The sequence below is a fragment of the Gobio gobio genome (assembly GCF_949357685.1).
Source record: "Gobio gobio genome assembly, chromosome: 19".
Classification (NCBI taxonomy): domain Eukaryota; kingdom Metazoa; phylum Chordata; class Actinopteri; order Cypriniformes; family Gobionidae; genus Gobio; species Gobio gobio.
Window position 1 is genome coordinate 25,557,506 of NC_137112.1, and position 19,627 is coordinate 25,577,132.

General features: G+C 37.9%; 1 protein-coding gene across 6 annotated transcripts in view; it reads left to right on the top strand.

Moving 5' to 3' along the window:
- slc4a10a (solute carrier family 4 member 10a) overlaps positions 1 to 19,627 on the top strand; it is a 74,625-nt gene that overhangs the window by 37,808 nt on the left and 17,190 nt on the right. For all 6 annotated transcript variants that reach the window (XM_079844895.1, XM_079844896.1, XM_079844893.1 and 3 more), the window contains 8 exons: positions 8,235 to 8,378; positions 8,469 to 8,607; positions 9,104 to 9,264; positions 12,176 to 12,364; positions 14,245 to 14,333; positions 18,920 to 19,077; positions 19,199 to 19,286; positions 19,369 to 19,515. In XM_079844895.1, coding sequence (XP_079701021.1) covers positions 8,235 to 8,378; positions 8,469 to 8,607; positions 9,104 to 9,264; positions 12,176 to 12,364; positions 14,245 to 14,333; positions 18,920 to 19,077; positions 19,199 to 19,286; positions 19,369 to 19,515 — 1,115 coding nt within the window. The remainder of the gene's footprint in view (positions 1 to 8,234; positions 8,379 to 8,468; positions 8,608 to 9,103; positions 9,265 to 12,175; positions 12,365 to 14,244; positions 14,334 to 18,919; positions 19,078 to 19,198; positions 19,287 to 19,368; positions 19,516 to 19,627) is intronic.

The window sequence follows — 19,627 nt, forward strand, 5'->3', positions numbered from 1 at the left end:
TTATTAGTAATCGCGCCCTGTTAAAAAACATGAATGCATTCACTCAACATTATTTCCCCATAAACATTATTAGATCCATCGGTATGACGACAAGTTCCATAATTCTACGCTTATTCACTGCGTCATCAATCTACGGCTTTGTTATTGTTAGGTTAGAGGTTAGCGACCCCTACCGGCAAAAAATACATATTGTAGCTTTAAACAAACCCCCTGCAGTTACATCACAAAACCCAGTCTGGAATTTATATATTTTTATTTCAATATGGTACAAGATTATTTTATTCAAAGCAATGTGATAGTCTCAATGCGAGTTATGTCGAAAGTAATCTAAAAGTCGTTCGAATAACGTAAATGTGTATTTTTTGTCATGTACTTTGGAATCAGTAACCCACTACAATTTGTAAGTAATCTAGCCAGCACTGGTAGTGCATCAAAGCCACTTTAAACAGTCATTCAGGAGGCATTAAACTCATAGATGCCAACATACAAGCTCAAAAACCCATTTTAGAATCCTGCCCTAATTTTCCGAGAACAGAGAAGTAGAGAGGAAATGAATCCAGTGTTTGACATTAGCTGTTCTTAGTCCTGAGGAAATATTCCATTTAGAGAAACATTTCATTCCAGCTCCTTCACACACACTCGGAGCCAAAGAGTGTCTGTGCCTGAAGAATGTTTCATCCTCATCCTTACTTAACCTTTGTGAAGACTCCGGATTTTCAGAGAAAGTGTGTGTTAATGCTTTGTGTGTGTGTGTACATGTATTTGTATCCTGGTGGGGACTCGAGTCACCGTCGGGACCCAAATTGAGGTTGCCATGAGGAAACAAGCTTATAAATCATACAGAATTAGTCTTTTTGGAAGTGTAAAAAAGAAGTTTTGTGTGAAAATTCTGGTCGGTTTAGGGGTAGGGTTGGTGTTAAGGGATCGAATATACAGTTTGTACTGTATAAAAACAATTATGTCTATAGAAAGATAGCAAAGATAGCAAACCAGATAAGTAAATGTGTGTGTGTGTGTGTGTGTGTGTGTGTGTGTGTGTGTGTGTGTGTGTGTGTGTGTGTGTGTGTGTGTGTGTGTGTGTGTGTGTGTGTGTGTGTGTGTGTGTGTGTGTGTGTGTGCATATATATATATTTTTTTAATGTTAAATCATTATTTTACCAACAAATTTGTTTCCTTTTAAAGGTCATTTCTGTCATTTCTCTCATTTAATTAATTTGTATTTTCTTCAAATTATTTTAAGATGTTCCTCTGACATAATCACGACCAATTAGACAGTTATTATGAAGCTTTACAGCTATTTGAATCTTTACCCATTTGTTTAACCACATGCATGCACATTTCATAAATGAGAGTGGTATCCATGCTAGTAACATTGCTTTCAGTTTGCCACATCAAAAAACAAATAGATAAAAAAATGGACATACTGTATAATATAAAGGTTAAATTACCTCAGATGAAGAAAAAGGCCCTGATATACACTATATTGCCAAAAGTATTGGGACACCCCTCCAAATAATTTAATTCAGGTGTTCCAATCACTTTCATGACCACAGATGTATAAAATCAAGCACCTAGGCATGCAGACGCTTCTACAAACATTTGTGAAAGAATGGGTTGCCTTAGGAGCTCAGTGAATTCAAGCGTGGTACCGTGATAGGTTGCCACCTGTCCAATAAGTACTAAATATTCCACGGTCAACGAATTGGTAGGCCACGTAAAATCACAGAGCGGGGTCACCGCACACTGAGACGTACAGTGCCCATACAGAAATGTAATATATGTGCATATATAAAATATCAATATAATCAATATATGCTCATATAAAGTAAACACATAAATGAAACCTATTAGAAATTGGAACAATTACATATATTAACATATACATTTATCTCATATATTATATATGATTATGTATGTACAATACATATTTTGAAATATTTGTCTCATATGAAATATCCTAATGTGCTCACATAGAGTAAAAACATAAATGCACAGCACATATATGCACCGCTATGAAACCTATCAGAAATTAAAACAATTCCAAATATTGACATATGACTCTATTCCATATATTATATATGTTCAAATTATATACAGTATGTGACAAATTACTGTCACTGACATGTCACTGATAAATGTCGTAGAGTTATATATTTTATGTATAAAACAAATGAAAATTAAAATATAAACTATTGGTAACACTTTACAATAAGGTTGTATTAGTTAACATTAGTTAATGCATTAGTTAACATGAATTAACCATGAACAACACCTGTTCAGCATTAGTTAATATTTGTTAACATTCATTCAAATCCAGCTGTTCATGGTTTGTTCATGTTTGTTCACAGTGCATTAACTAATATTAGAAAGATTTTAATAATGCATTACTAAATGTTGAAATTAAAATGAACAAAGGTTAATAAATGGTTTATAAGTGTAGTTCATTATTAGTTCATGTTAACTGTAACTAATGTTAACTAATGAACCTTATTGTAAAGTGTTACCAACATCCATTATATTCATTATCTGTAACATATGCATATACTGTATATACTCATTTTACTATAGATATTTTATATGTGGTATACAACTAAATCCATATAAAATCCTATATAAGCATACTGAATGTTTGCATATATGTTGTTTAAATAAACTTGCATATATAAATTAGACATATATTGTTTACATATATGGCATTAACATACAATACCATATAAAAAGTCATCATATAAATAATTTGAATATATGTATAATAATTCTTCTATGGGTATTTCACACATGGTATAAACCTATATCTTCATCTATCGTGATGATATATATGTGCTAATAATGTATTGCCTTATATGAAACATATATGACATCACCACATAGGGACATATTGTCATAAATTCTCTGTCTGTTTGTGGACTCTTTTGTTATTTCCTGTCTTGTGCCATGTTGTGGATGATATGTGTGGCGTTTCTTCATGTATACCTGGTCCTAGTGTTTCTCCATGTGTTATTAAAATATTCCTGCGTTTAGATCCTCTGCCCTGCCTGATCATTTGCACCCACATGACTCATATATGTACATATATTACATTTCCATATGGGTGCACAGAAGTCGCCAACTTTCTGCAGAGTCAATAGCTACAGACCACCAAACTTTGTGTGGCCTTCAGATTAGCTCAAGAACACTGATACAACTCTGATTGTATTCATCTGAAAGAAGAATGTCATATACACCTAGGATGGCTTGAGGGTGAGTAAATGATGGGGTAATTTAAATTTTTGGGTGAACTATCCCTTTAACTTAGGGCTAAAAAGAAGTGTGAAATACCTTTGTAGCGATAGCCTATACTGTTAGGAAACATCCAAACACCACCCACATTACTGAGAGTGACATTTAGACGAATATGTAAATATGTTCTGACATTTTTTTCTCTCAATAACAAAATAAACAAGTCACATCATGTTTATGTATATACCACTTTAAACAATAGCTTGCTTTAAATCAAGCAGCTTTACAGTATGAACATAAAAAAACTGTGAGAGTGTCACTTTCACAACTTCAATTTCTACTATAGTAGCTCTACAGTCTGTTTATGTTTTTACTCGCGTCTGACCTCGACGGACTGAACAGAAGAAATTATAAATAAATAATTTATTTTCTTTTCATAGCTTTTTTTTCATAGTATGAAAGTCAATGGGGCCCATCAACTGCTTGGTTACCCATATTCTTCAAAATATCTTCTTTTGTGTTCAGCAGAAGAAAGAAATTCATACAGGTTTACAAAATATTGAGGGTGAGTAAATGATGACAGAATTTAGATTTTTGGGTGAATCCTTTTAATTGTCAAGGACCGATAGTTCAAAGTTATTTACCAACCAGATCAAACTTTTCCAGAACTGTATCGAACCTGATTTTGTTAAAAATGACATCACACCAGTTTTGAAGAGTTTCAGGGCCTTTAGGGTCCTTGAGACCCCAAATTTTAGATTTTAAATATATATATTTAGTATATTAGTTCTTCAAATAGCTCTCAGACCCTATAGGGAATGTGAGGTTTTTGGATTTTAGGAGGCTAAAATTTGTTAAAGGGATGGTTCACCCAGAATCCCTGACCGTCATGCCATTCCAAACAGTCTTTCTTTCTTTTGTGGAACACAAAGCAAGTTGTTTCGAAGAATGTATTTTTTATCAATACAATTTAGTCGATGGGCTCCAGTGTTGATTATTTCCTAACGTTCTTCTAAATCTTTGTGTTCTGCAGAAGACAGAAATGCACATGACAGACTGACAATAGATTGTTCAACAGTCCCATTACTCTGTATTGCAGTGTTTAGATGTTATTTAGAGGATGTTTCACTGATGTAAGAGAAAGTGACTCCGCTTTGTATGAACTACCACATGGCCACACACACACCTCAAGGCTGCAGGGGGAAGATATCAGTGAAGGTAATGAGATTAAAGCACACGTGTGTGTTTGTGTGGACCCTGGAGGTCTTTATCACTTATTTAGATGCTAAATTGTGAGCCTGTGAAACTAAAGCTCGTTAGAGTGTGTATTTCTGAAGAATGAGACGCAGGTTATATTAAAAAATGATGTGTGATTCACAAGACACTGTCAGCATGGGCCAGCAGCTGTTTCTATATGCAGATCTGCTTTTGGTCTCCATCTGTCTGCTTCACACACTTAAGTCGTGACGTAAAGGTCTGATTTGTGTCTCCTACTTCTCTGTGTCAGTGCCCAGGGCTGGAATCACACAAGCACACATATGTGCTCTCTCCCCACAGACACGCACTGTCAGGCTGCATCTCTGTTCAGAGAGACACAGTGAGCTGGAGGGAGGGGCTGCCGAGGGAGAGAGATTGGGATTTAATGCTATAGTTTAATCTGAGACCGTAAACAAGTACAGAATCACTGAGTCTGATTATGTGACTACTGAGATTGAATCTTACACAACAGTCTTCTACATCTGCTAGACACTTTAAGACAAACAAATAAAGGATCTATTCATCAAGTAACAGTTCACCCCTTCTCCCCCCAAAAAACTAATTTTATTATAATTTTTAATCAGTGAAACTAACGGTTAAAACATTATAGTTTTAAAATGAAATGGTTAGTTTTTTGTCGTTTCATTATACGAAAGCCAACGTAAATTGTATGGACAAAAATAACAAAGTGCAGTAAAAAAGTAAAACTATTTGCTCTACAAACCAGTGTTTTTTTTTTATAATTACGACAATACATTAAAGTGCCTCTATTATTTGCGAATATTTCCTTTCATGCTGTGTGTGATATATCTGTTTGCTAATGTAAACGTTCTGCAAAGTTGTAAAGTCGAAAGTGCACGATAAATCAAGACTCCTGCCAATGCGAGTCGTTTTTGTTTTTAAATCTTACTGCGTGACGGTTCTACATCACTAGAAACAACATTTGCATGATGCCCGCCTATGTTGTACGTTATCCGCCAGTGAATACATCATTTTACTGACGACTGCTTCTCAAACCTCTGAGTTCAACACAGGATTCGCAAAATGCTTGCTCTTAAAAAATGGGTCAGTACTCAGTTTGTTTGGACCATCCTGCTCCTCAGAATCACAACCTGTAAATCCGAAAGTATACTTCGTTTTTTACACGGACGCGAGGGTATGCGCACAGTCGAATGCAGAACAGTTACAACCAAGCGGCTACCTCCCCCAGTTTCTCTTGAAGCCAATAGGGAAGTGACTTAAACTGTAATTCATCAACTGGCCGCTAGGGACAGACTCTGAAAGGGAGCAGAGTCTCATTGAGCTCCATGTTAAAATGCCCAACTTTACAGCAGATTAAAACATGTTTACAGCCTGGTACAAATTGTGGTTTTGGTATATATAGCTAATTTTGCCCTTTATGAAAACTGTGAGGGGGGTGAATTTTTTTTATTACTCATTTCTTTACATTATATAAAGCCTTAAAGTTCTGCATAATTAAGAGTGTGGCCACTTTGAGTGACAGGTGGATTGCCGTTTGTCTGCTGTCTGTTAGTCATCATGTCACCTCACCTCCACCCATGTCCCGCCTCTTTGCCCATTTTCTGTTATCCAGGAGTGATGCGCGATGACACGCTGCCTAGATGGCAACAGCTAGCTCGACCCTACTTTACACTTCAAAACTGCTCTTCAGAATCCTATGGGTGACGTCACTGACACTACGTCTATAATTTTTTTTACAGTCTATGGTTACAACCCATGTCAGTACTGCAAAAAAATTAAATCCGCATGTGCAACCTGCACGTCGTCTTTTAATGACGAAATTCACATCTGGCGCACTGTACGCTGACCCTTGCGTTCGCGTAAAAAGTGAAGTATACTTTGGCCTTTAGTATGATTCATTATTGATTCATATATTTTTTACCGGGCGTTCAAAATATGTAGTTTTGTGTTTAATATTGAGTAGGTATCTGGCTAACTGCTAACTCGTGTTATTTCTGTCTTACTGAAGTACAACTGAAAATCAGCTGTGCCACTATTACCTAAAACTGTGTCTATTAACACAGCTTGTCTGTCGTTCTTACTACTTTGAGTAAAGATAAAGGATGGAGCAAAATTTGTTTTGCAAACTTTAATATTACACAAGTAAATTCATGTCAGTGCTCGGCTAATGTATGCACCGTTATTGATACAGTTAATTATTGTTACAGTTCCTGCATGTGCACGGCAATAAATTACACACACATCGGTTTGTTGATGGACATACACTTGTTAATGCTGATGGTGAGGAATAAAAGATTAAACATCTAATAATGTATCTCAAACTGAGTAGCATCACTAAGAAACTTCCTGCTCAAGATGTCTTTGCGATAGAGGTTCGGGTTGAATAATTAGTTCTTCCAATATTTCATCATCGGACTCGCGCTGGGATTGATAGGGTAAAATCGACGTCATCGTTACTGTCTTCACAGTGTGTACAATCGCTGAGGTTTGAGGAAGCCTTGTAAGCTCAAGGACAGTTATGGTAATGGCTGCTTGTTTCCGACGTGCGCTGAAAGCGGTAGACCAATCACAACAGACTGGGCCATCTGGCCAACCAGAGCAGAGTAGCCTGCGCCAAAGGAGGGATTTAGAGAGACCGATTAATCAAACAAGTCGTTTGAGAATCATTGAACACTGTGGTGAAGTGCAATGTATATTATGAGAAAATGAAAGTGATTTTTGACCTTTAATGCATGTAAACCTGTTGTAGGAGACCTTCAAAACAAAATTAGGAAACTTTAAAATAGCATAATAGGGGCACTGTAAAATATGGTAAAGGCCCAATACTTAAAGGGATAGTTCACCCAAAAATGAAAATTCTGTCATCATTTACTCACCCTCAAGTTGTTCCAAACCTGTATGAGTTTCTTTGTTCTGCTGAACACAAAAGAAGATAGAGTGAAGAATGTTTGTAACAAAACAGATAGAGCAACTATTGACTACCATAGCATTTTTTTTCCTACTATGGTAGTCAATAGTTGCTCTATCTGCTTTGTTACAAACATTTGTGTTCAGCAGAACAAAGAAACTCATACAGGTTTGGAACAACTTAAGGGTGAGTAAATGATGACAACATTTTTATTTTTGGGTGAACTACCCCTTTAAAGCACAATCGAAGGATGAAGTAGTGTGATGTTATTTCGAACAAAATCAGGCCAAAACGAAGTGAGTTTCTGGAGTTCAAAACAGTTTACCAAAGCAAACTTTCTGGAAAAGTTGGTGAACACTTTCAAACCACCATTGGTCCATGGCATTACATAATAGGTAGGTGCTCTCTGAGGCTCCGCCCTCTTTGACGTGGAAATCTCTGGTTCATTTCCTCTATTGAGTCCATCGAGGTCAGACATCCGCAAGTGAAAACATAAACACTGGAGAGCTGCTTCATAGTAGAAATTGAATCATTCTAATTGAAATCAAAAGTGACACTGTTTTTTCATGTTTAAAACTGTAAAGCTGTTTGTTTGGTTTAAAGCAATCCGTTATAACAGTAATAAGCTGTAGTAATAAAAGAATTGGTTAGTTTATCACAAAAATTGTCATTGACTGCCAAACACCCTTCTTTGGCCCCCTTAGGTTCCCTGGATCCTGTTTAAAACAATATATATATTTTTTAATGAACTGGTCAATTGGTTTAATTTTTCAATTTGGTTGAACGATTCTTTTGATTTTATGTAAATTGTAGTTATTTTTTTAAGGTTGTTTTGTGATAACTGCTCTTTTCTTTTTGTCCCTGGCAGGCCACCGTACCCTCTACATTGGGGTGCATGTACCTTTGGGTCGGAGGTCACACAGACGGCATCGTCACCATGGACACCGCCACAGGAAGAGGTCACGGGAAAGAGACTCCGGAACTGAAGATGGCAGAGAATCTCCTTCTTACAGTAAGACTGACACTCTAGAAGGATAACCGAAAAAATGGATTATGTCAAAAAGGACAGAGTTAAGAGATAAAAACTCTTGTTTCTCTCTAGCGGACACACCATCACAGCGTGTACAGTTTCTGCTGGGAATGGAGGATGACGAGGAACACATTCCTCATGCTCTCTTCACCGAGCTGGACGAGATCTGCCTGAAAGAGGGAGAGGACGCGGAATGGAAAGAGACAGCTAGGTACGAATCCACACAAGTTCAACAAGGTGCTGAAACATTCCTCTGGCATCAACAACAAGGCATTTTCACCCCGAACTTCCGCTCACTGGATATTTTCTCTTTTTCGACCCATAAAAAGGATATTGTTCAAAATATAGTTAGGTTGAAACCATAACATTAAACTGGAACAAAAACTTAAACCAAATAAGGAGACTTTGCTCCTAATTTCAGAAGTCCAAAGTATGGGTCAACGAGGGTTTGATGACCTGCCAGAAACAAACAGTGGAGTGAGATTAAAAGTGTTTTAAATCAAGAACAAACCTATTTAAGAGCAATATTTGTGGTATGGAATAAGAGATTAGGAGAGGAATGGGCATGTATCCATTACAACTAATGCAATACCAATTTGTGGTGCTGCAGCTAAATGAGAAAACGAATTTAATTGTCATTGTCATTCTCTCTTTTTTTCCTCCCATTCTTCCTACTCTTCTCTCTCATGTCCCTTATTTGTCTCTAGATGGCTGAAGTTTGAGGAGGATGTGGAGGACGGAGGGGAGAGGTGGAGTAAGCCATATGTGGCTACTCTTTCCCTTCATAGCCTGTTTGAGCTGCGGAGCTGCATCCTAAATGGCATCGTCATGCTGGACATGAGGGCCAACTCACTGGAGGAGATTGCAGGTACAGAGTCTGAAAACATTGGCCAAACCTGATCTTCTGAAGACCTTCCTCTCAGATCCAAATTTTAATTAGCTGTTTACTCATTTCAGTTTGCAATACAGGCCCATTAAACATTTAGTGTCCCACTTAACACACTGACCATCCTAAATATTATTCAAGATTAGATTATTGCATCCTAAACGATAGTACATTGAAAATATTGTGCTACAGGTGATGGTTGATATACTTTTTAGGGTGGATTTTCATGATCTGTGCATTTCTTTCAGCTAATATGCTAATGCATGCCAACAGCTCTTAACATAACAGAAACGGGGTTTGTGATGGTTCTCTTTCAGCCCTAAATATAAAAGTTACACTTTAACAGTGAAATTAGATAGATGATAATGCTTGCAAACATTAACCATATGTTACTCCATACGACCCAAGTCGTGACTGTGAAAATTAGTTTTTGCAATTTCTCCTCTTAGTCTTATTCTGAAAAATGTAACCTTTAATTAAAGTAAAATAGTTGAAAGAAAAATTCTACCATAAAAAAAAAAAATTCTTCCTGAAATCAAGATAACAGCTCTGGATCTTCTCCTATAATGCATAGTAAGGTTGATGAACATATGGTAAGAGATCTGAGACCATTCCTCCATATTCCCCCTGAGAATCTTCAGATCCTTCAGATTTAGAGGTCTATGCTTGTGGACTTTTTTCTTTAGCTTATACCACTACATTTTTTATGGGTCAGATGATTGCTGTTTCCATGGCAAAACCTTCATTCTGTGGTCAGTGAGCTGTTCTGTTGTTTGTTTTGAGATGTGCTTTGGATCATTGTCATGCTGGAAGATCAAACCACAGCCCAGTTTACAGCATTAAAGATCCACCACCATACTTCTCAGTGGGGATGAGGCGCTTTTCTACATGGATTTGTTTCTGTCTATGCCAAACCCACCTCTGGTGTTTTTCCAAAAAGCTTTATTTTGGTCTCATCTGACCATAAAACCCAGTCCCACTGAAAGTTCCTGTAAAGCCTGGCAAACTGTAGGTGTATGTGATTGCTGTTTGATGTCATCAAAGGCTCTTTATTGTAACCTTCACAAACAAGTTGTCAAGTCAAGTCAACTTTATTTATATAGCGCTTTTTACAATGCAGATTGTTTCAAAGCAGATTCAGTGTTAAACAGGAAAATAATGCAACTATTTTAATTCGGCTGTACAGCCACTTGGTTATGTCATCTAGCTCATTTCAATTATCATACAGTGACAATGTGGGCAGATCAGTAATTTAGTTGATACAGCTAATTTAGTAATTAAATTTATTTGGATATTTAGTTGAAAATTTAGTGTCCCCAACTGAGCAAGCCAAGCCAAAGGCGACAGTGGCAAGGAACCAAAACTCCATCAGGTGGCATAATGGAGAAAAATAAACCTTGGGAGAAACCAGGCTCAGTCGGGGTGCCAGTTCTCCTCTGGCCAATTAACAAACAGTGTATGATTATTATTCTGGCAACTTTACAGGTCAGAGGTCATATTAGATCGGAATATTCGAAAGATCGGAGTCATCACGCCAGAATACAGGTTTATTGAGGATGACATGTCGATTAAACAATTATTAAATAGGAATATTCGAAAGATCTGAGTCATCACGCCGGAATACGGGTTTATTGAGAATGACATGTCGATTAAACAAATATTAAATAGGAATATTCGAAAGATAGGAGTCATCACGCCGGAGACGGGTTTATTGAGGATGCCGTGTCGGTGAGGCAATTTCAGGTTATATAAATATGGTATGATCATAGTTTTGTAGACTTTCTGACCCCATGACCCAACTAGCATCTCCAGTTCTTCAACTTTGATCCTTACAGTTTGTTTTGTGACTGGAACCATCCTACTCAGTGCGTGTGGGGCCAAACACATCTTATTCCAGGTAGATTGTTACAATCTCCAGTTGATTTAAACGTATTAATTATGCCCAGATAGTGGAAATGAGTATTCCAACAATTAAACTTTTATCTTATAGCCACTTATTGCTCAACAACCTTTTGTCACACATCATTACTGTATTCTCAGGTCTTTCCCATACTGATTGATGACTAGGAATTTGGAGCCCAGTGAAACAGCAACTCATCATGACTTGTCACTTAAGTGTTCCTGATCACTAAGGTGATCTTAGAAACACCATATGAATGGGAATACACTTCAGTTTAGATTTCGGATTTTTACTCTAATTATTACTGGATTGTAAGGGTGCCAATAATTGTGGAATGAATGTATTTCAGGGGGAAAAATGTGATAAATGTTTTTAATATTCAACTATTTGACTTGAATTAAAGGTTAGATGTTTTGTGAATATTTTGAATGAAAGTCTAAGAAGAGGAATTGCAAAAACAAAAAATACGTTTTTATATTGTGCAGCCCATTTCAATCAACTCTTGGTGATTCTATGGGCCATCTCATGCCAAACATGAGAGACTGTCTTGGCGATGTTTTTTCTGGGGTAGGTTGCAAGGTCTTTCCTCAACCCTCCCCATTACATGGCTTGGGACTCACACACACATTCACAATTTAGAGTCTCCAATTCACCTATACTGCATGTTTTTGGATTGTGGGGGAAACCGGAGCACCCGCAGGAAACCCATACAGACAGGCCTCCTGACTCAGCCGGGACTCAAACCTGGGACCCACTCTCCACTGAACCCCTGTGCCGCCCATATATAGTGCACTAGTATTGGGTCATATGGAGTCACATATGGTTATTTGCAAGCATTTGCATCTTGCTAATTTCACTACGTATATATAAAACTATATACCATATGAATATATATCCCCTTGCTATTAATTTATTTTTTAAAAAATCTTACTGACCCCAAACTTTTGAATAAATTCTACATAAATGGCTTTATTTATTGTCTTTATTTTAAAGATATGGTTCTGGACCAGCACGAGACGTCAGGTTTATTGGGAGAGGAAGTGAGGAAGAAGGTCCGAAATGCTCTCCTTAAACAGCACCACCATCAGAACCAGAAGAAACTGGCTAACCGGATCCCCATCGTACGCTCTTTCGCAGATATCGGCAGAAAGCAGTCCGAACCACACTCCATGGATAAGAATGGTACTGCTCCACACTCTCCAGCAGATGCATTGTTCTACATTGTTCTACATTGGCCATGCATGTGTCTTACCATCCTTTTTTAATGGTGTGTCTGTCTGTGTTTCCCAGTTTTCTTCATGACCAATTCGCCCCCCAGTCCCCTCTCCTCTCTCTGGTCTAGGTTCAGTCGCAGTGTGAGAAACAGACAGGTGCTCTCATGTAAAACCTGGTCCATTAGGTGTCCCAAGTGTGTGTCATCTTCCCAGAAACCCCACACATGCTCTTCTGTCCCCCCTGCCCCAGACAACCTCCTCATCCGACCCAAAAAAACCTTTATGCCCTTCAGCAAACGATTAAGCCTGCCTTATGGTTACCATGTCATCCCCACCATCGACCCTGAAGAAGAGCCACAATCAGGCAATATGATCATAGATTCGCTTGTAATCTAAAGGTGCAGTCATATTAGTGAAATTTCAGCAAAATTTTGCAAGCACAAACAGTCCTTTGTCAATAGTGTGGTGATGTATGAACCAAGCAGCTTTCTATTGGTCAACGCAGTGAATTTGTGTGACCATCTTGCGAAACCTGCATGCAGAAATCTTTTGCCCTTATGCGAAATTTTTGATTGCGTGGATTCCTATTGAAATAACTGGATTTTGCTTGCAAAAATTGTGGAAAACACTAAATGTGACCACACCTTAACGCATAGATATGGATCTAGATGATCTAGATACTGCAATCGATGATCCCATGTCAATTAATTTGCATGTTTATGGGTGGATCTTGGCCTTTCCAATATGGTGGATATGCAAATGCAACACGGTAATTAGCAATAATTGATAGTGCGTCATTAAGGGTGTGTTCACACTTGTAGTTTGGTTTTCTCCTTTGATCCTTTTGGTCCAGACCAAAAAAAAGAAGATACATTTAGTCCTGTTTCGCTTAGCATTCACACTGTAATTTTTAACACCAAACCAAAATATACAAGACCAAAAAACAGCTTTTGTGAGGTATATTTTGTGACGGAACTTCCTGAACATCCAAACCAAAGCTGTTTGCTAGTCTAAAGCACTCGTTGTTAGTGCGTATATATGATGGTATTGTTTACCAGCTGAGAACTCACAAAGAGCTTATAAAATGTGTAAATGAGTGAAAACAGTGGCAGGAATTCCTCCGTTACACATACAAATGAAGATCTGCTGCAAGGAGATGGTGGTTCCGACGCCAGTACCGAACTGTAATGGGCAACATATCTATGATGAGAAGAACCAGTTATCCTTGAGCATTCTGTTCATTTTTGGGTTGCATCTTGTGACATCACATCCTGTTTTGGCTTCGTTTAGATGTCTTTGTTCCATGTTACTCTCATATTTCAGTCAAACTACACCAGAGTTTGTTTGGAAGTAGGCCGAGGCTCCCTTGTCTCAGTCCACTTGTTTGGTGCGCTCCAAAGTTTGAATGGCAGGGTTCAAACTTAATCAAATGAACTGTACTAACAGAGCAACACCTGTTGGTTTTAATCAAACCAAACCTGCCAAGTGTGAACACACCCTTAGGTGTTCCATATCTATTCTCTAACCAACAATACACTTAGCGTAGCATTTAACCACATAGGAAGTAGTTTTTAAAGTACAGGGACTTGTAGTAGACTATATATCCAACCTCATCTAATTGTTTCTTCACTGCTTCTAGATTAAGTTTGATTTAGATTTAGACAAGGAAGTTTGTATCTGACTTTCTTAACCTGTTTCTTACAACTATTTTAACCAGGTAAGTGTACATACGTCTTTATCTCTCTATGACCTTAACATTACTGTCTTTCTTCTAAACAATCAGATCTGTTAATATGATAGTCTGTTATATATTTCCTCTGTTTTGTATGTTTGCTGCACTGCTTCCAGGTCAGATGGTGTCCCCTCAGGCTCAGCCCACCACTACAGAGGGACGTGGGGATGGCAGTCGTGAGAACAGTGCTGTTGACTTCAGCAAAGTAAGAATCACATTTCAGACAGTTGTAAATCTTACTCCAGAACTTAAGTATGTAAATATAAACTAGTGAGGTATATTTTCAAAGAAATTGTTCAGCAAGGACGCATTAACTTCAATAGATCAATAGTTACAGTAAAGACTTTTGCATTGTTGCAAATGTTTTCTATTTCAAATAAATGCTGTTATTTTAAACTTTCTATTAAAAGAATCATGAAAAAATGCATCACAGTTTCCACAAAAAATGTTAATCAGCTGTTAAATCACAGATCAACTGAAAATATTCCGGTCAAAAATGAATTTTATGAATTATTGAACTCTGAAATAATTTTCAGCATTGATAATAATAAGAAATGTTTCTTGAGCACCAAATCAGCATATCAGAATGATTTCTGAAACATCATGTGACTAAAGACTGGAGTAATTTCTGCTGATATAGAATAGAAGAAATAGAGGACAGTTAATTTAAATAACTTAAATATTTATTTGTAATAATATTTCTCAATATTATTGTTTTTACTGTATATTTGATCAAATAAATGAAGTCTTGGGGTCCGATTTACTAACAGCTTGCGCCAGCGGAAACCCATCTTTTGGTGTTAAAAACTACTGTCAGGATTTACTAAAGACACACAGTGAAAAATGTGCGCTGAAAAGTCGTGGACATAGTTATTTTTGTGGCTGAACTTATTTAATGTACATTTGTAGGAGTTAACTTTCAGACACAAAATGTATGGAAGGAGAGTCTTAAACCAGACGCTAACTGGTAGATTGGGTTGGTCATTATGGAAATGATCTGGCTGTGTCTGTGTTCTTTTTTATTTGCGTGTCGTCAGTAGATCACGCGCAGAACTTTCCACTCCCATCTGCGCTTTTTTGGAATTGCGCTCACGCTAATTTTCCTTGTTTAGTAAATCTTGTGTGATTGATTGATTGATTGATTTTATTTCTGGATCAAACCGGTACAAAAAGAAAAAAACAGTAATCCAAAAGGATAACATGCTAAAGTAAAAATACTTATTTCCAGCATGGTCCTTGGTGTTACACACTGTAAAACAATAAACAGAAACATAATGGACAAAAATAAAGAAAAAACAAAAACAAACCCATACAATATGAAGAGAAGGGTAAAAATAAAAATCACATAAAACAAACTAAAACAAAATAAAAACACTATAAAGACTCTCCAAACTATTAATAACTAATTTACCCTATCCCATAAATGTTTTTTGACCTGTGTTTTAAAAATCCCTCTTGATGATAGGAGTTTTGTAGCAGTAGGCAAAATATTCCATGCCATGATACCAGTATAAAAGAAAGAATTTTTAATTGCATTTGTAGCTCTAGGAACTATGCAAGAGCGGATGCTGGCCCTAGTATTATAGCCATGCTGCGTATGGACCATGTTTACGTTAGAGCATAAATATTTGGGGGCATGACCATTAACAATGTTAAACATATGATTTAACTTAAGTTGTTCTACTCTTAGATGTACAGGTAGTAGACCAGCTCTTGTAAACTCCTCCCTACCTATATGAGTACGGGAGGGTACTTTTAATAGGTACCGAATAACATTGTTTTGCAGCACTTGGAATTTATTTTTAAATTTCGCTGTCAACTCAGAAAACCATGCAGAGCAAGCAAAATCTACATGACATTGAATCAGAGTTAATACCAATAATTTCTTTACAGAGGAATCAAAAAGCTTTGTCTTACAATATAAAAACTTTAACTTACAGGCACATTTGGCTAAAACCTTGGCTGCAATGGCTTCACCTTTAAGTGATTGATCCAATGTTACACCCAAATATGTAACACTTGATTTGGATACAATTTCAAACCCATTACACATCACCTTTAAAGTATTTGATTTTGCCAGTTTCCTTTTTGTACCAAACAAAATTGATTCAGTCTTGCCCAGATGCATAGAGAGCTTATTGTCTACTAGCCACTGGCTGCCAGACTCGAGCTCTATGCCAAGAGTATTTTCAATGTCTTTAACATTACACCCTGGGACAAGTAAAACAGAATCATCAGCATATAATAGCAACTTGCACCGTACCGCAGCTGATATATCATTTATATATACTAAAAATAACAGGGGCCCCAGGATCGAACCTTGGGGCACCCCGCATGTTATACTCTGTGGATCAGAAAGGGTCCCCTCAACATCACAGACCTGGGTCCTGTCTGTTAAGAAAGAAGTGAACCATATGAGTGCTGAGTTACTAAAACCCATACACTGTAATTTAGAAATCAAAATCTTATGGTTCACAGTGTCGAATGCTTTTTGCAGGTCAAGTAATAGCATACCAACATAATTCCCTCGATCAAAATTCTGACGCACATAATCAAAAAGGTGAATGAGACAGGTGTCGGTAGAATATGCAGCTCTAAACCCAGACTGGAGCTCATATAATAAATCATGCCTGATGAAATACTCCTCCACCTGTTCATACACAAGGCGCTCAAAAATCTTCGATACAGCTGACAGGATTGATACTGGCCTATAATTTCCAACATCAGCTCTGCTACTTTTCTTAAAAAGAGGAACCACTCTTGCATTTTTCATATCACATGGAAAAACACCCTGACTTAAGGACAAATTTATAATATGGGTAAGAATAGTATATATAACCCCTGCACTATCCCTAAGAAACCTGGAGGGGATAAGATCCAAGCCAGAAGCCTTATTCACTGACAGGGTGGAGAGGATCGCTTTTACTTTATCCTCTGTGACCGGGCTAATTACAAATGCACCTACAGAGACATTTTTACTTTTATAAAAAGAGTTAACAAAATTTATGCCAAATTTGTCAGAAACACCAGGCAATTTACTTACCAAACTGGCAGCAATGGTTGTAAAATAATGGTTAAAATGACAGGCAATCAGCCGCTTATCAAAACACATCTCATTCTGATTAATAAGCCCCGCTTTTCCAGACTTAGATTTTGCCTTTGCTGTTGATCCCATATCATTGAGAATTTTCCACTGAGACTTAGCTTGCTGTATCTTGCAATTAACTTGATTTCTAAGATAAGCATAAGAGTTATAGTCCGCTGGAAGTTTAGACTTTTTAAACTTTCTGAAACATCTATTACGTTGTCTGATCATGTCAACAATTTCAGATGTCATCCAACATGCACTTCTATGCCTAATTCTTGTTTCCCTCATAGGAGCGACTTCATCAAGAGCTGCTATAAAACGCTGCTTAAACAAATCCCAAGCCTTATCAACATCATTACATTCAAACACATCAGACCAGTCTCTCTCAGACAGCCTTTGATTGAACACCTCAGCAGAGTACTGTTTGGTACATCTGTATTTGATAGAACAGTGCTCATTTATTGGTTGAGATTTCATTTTTTTGCGTGTGCAAAAGACTGCATTATGATCACTAAAAGCCACATCCAACACACCCGATTTACTTATCATTTCATGGTCAGATACCAAAATGAAATCAAGAAGGGACTGACTGTTTATAGACAACCTAGTAGGCTCTGTAATTAATTGCTGTAAACCAGACACCCTACATAGACATGAGAGACATTCTTTCAAGCTACTTCGTGGCAATAATAGATTTGTATTAAAATCACCCATAATGATGCATTCTTTCTCTAGGCATACATTGCTTTTACAACAGACAGATTCAAGGAGTTCATAAAAGTCAGTTTGCTTAGGAGGACGATAACATACACCAACAATGATGGGCTTGGTTTTAGGAAGAATTAACTCCACCCAAGCTGCCTCCAAGCCATCAACCTGCAGATCGTGGCGCGGATTGAAAGTTATATCAGACCTTATAAAAAGGCACACTCCTCCTCCATGTCTGTTGCGATCGCGTCGGTAGATGGAATAACCTGTAAGCCCAACTTCACACTCTTGAATCGAACAGTCTAGCCAGGTCTCCGATACAGCGATCACAGCAGCCTTAGATGTAAACGCGAGGTGGCCAATTTCATCCAGTTTGGGTAACAGACTCCTTGCATTAACGTGAATAAAATGCATCCCTTTCTGATTTAAAAGACCAAGTGACTCAGAGTGTCTCTCGTCCATACTGTCGTCATCATAAGTTCGCAATTCCTTTGTGTCATCAAAGACATTTACGCCGCACAACACCGGTTACAAACCAGCGGGATATCCGACTCAGTTCTTACTGCCCGGTCATACAATTGTGGAGCAATATTCCCGCATTTTATATGAACAAAAACGTCACACAAGTCACAGGCAACTGCTTTGGCGTTTGCTCTTACCACCTTTCCGCAGTTAGGGCAGCAGTTGATGGTAAACTTCTTTTGCCGGTATTCCACTGTTTCAGAGTTAGTAGGGCCCGGACACTGATGGATATCTCCCGAAAGCAGTAGGCAGATTGATAATATTTTGCCGAAAGCATCGGGTCGCTGGGTTCCTCTACTGTGCAGAGGATACTTCTGTCAAAAACATCCGATTTTTGATTTAGGGGCAACGCTGTGCTTTATAAGCATGCTTTCTCAACAGATAAAGGTTTATACCAACAATTTTAATACCATGAAAGTGTTGATGGTTTAAAAAAGTTGAATTACTGAGGAAGCATGTTTTTGTGTCTGCAGATAGATCTCCACTTCATGAAGAAAATCCCTCCGGGGGCTGAGGCATCCAACATCCTGGTGGGTGAGCTAGAGTTTCTGGAGAAACCTGTGGTGGCCTTCATCCGCCTGTCTCCCGCTGTGCTGCTCAACGGCCTGGCAGAGGTTCCCATCACCACCAGGTAAGAGCAGAGTGATCTGTGCAAAAAACTCATGAAATGTGTTAATGTCTCAATCATTCAAGTTCATTTTGCAGAGCGATGTGCCTCCGAGTTCACTTCTAAGCCCTTTGTCGTTGTGCAGGTTTCTCTTCATTCTGCTGGGGCCGATGGGCAAAGGGCCTCAGTACCACGAGATTGGCCGTTCCATCGCCACGCTCATGACAGACGAGGTTAGTGCTATGGGCAACACCATGTTTATTTCTATTAATGATGATATACTACAGGCAACTGGGTGTTATGTTTCTTTTTCAGGTGTTCCATGATGTGGCTTATAAAGCAAAGGATCGTTCTGACCTTGTGGCAGGAATTGATGAGTTTTTGGACCAGGTCACTGTTCTGCCCCCAGGCGAGTGGGATCCCACCATCAGAATAGAGCCACCCAAAAACGTGCCATCACAGGTAACCCAGTTCTCAAACTCCATGCGCTAATTCGTCACAGATCTGATACTGGAATTATTGATATAGATTTCGAAAACGATCCCAGCCAAAAAATGAATTTTTGAACAGTTTT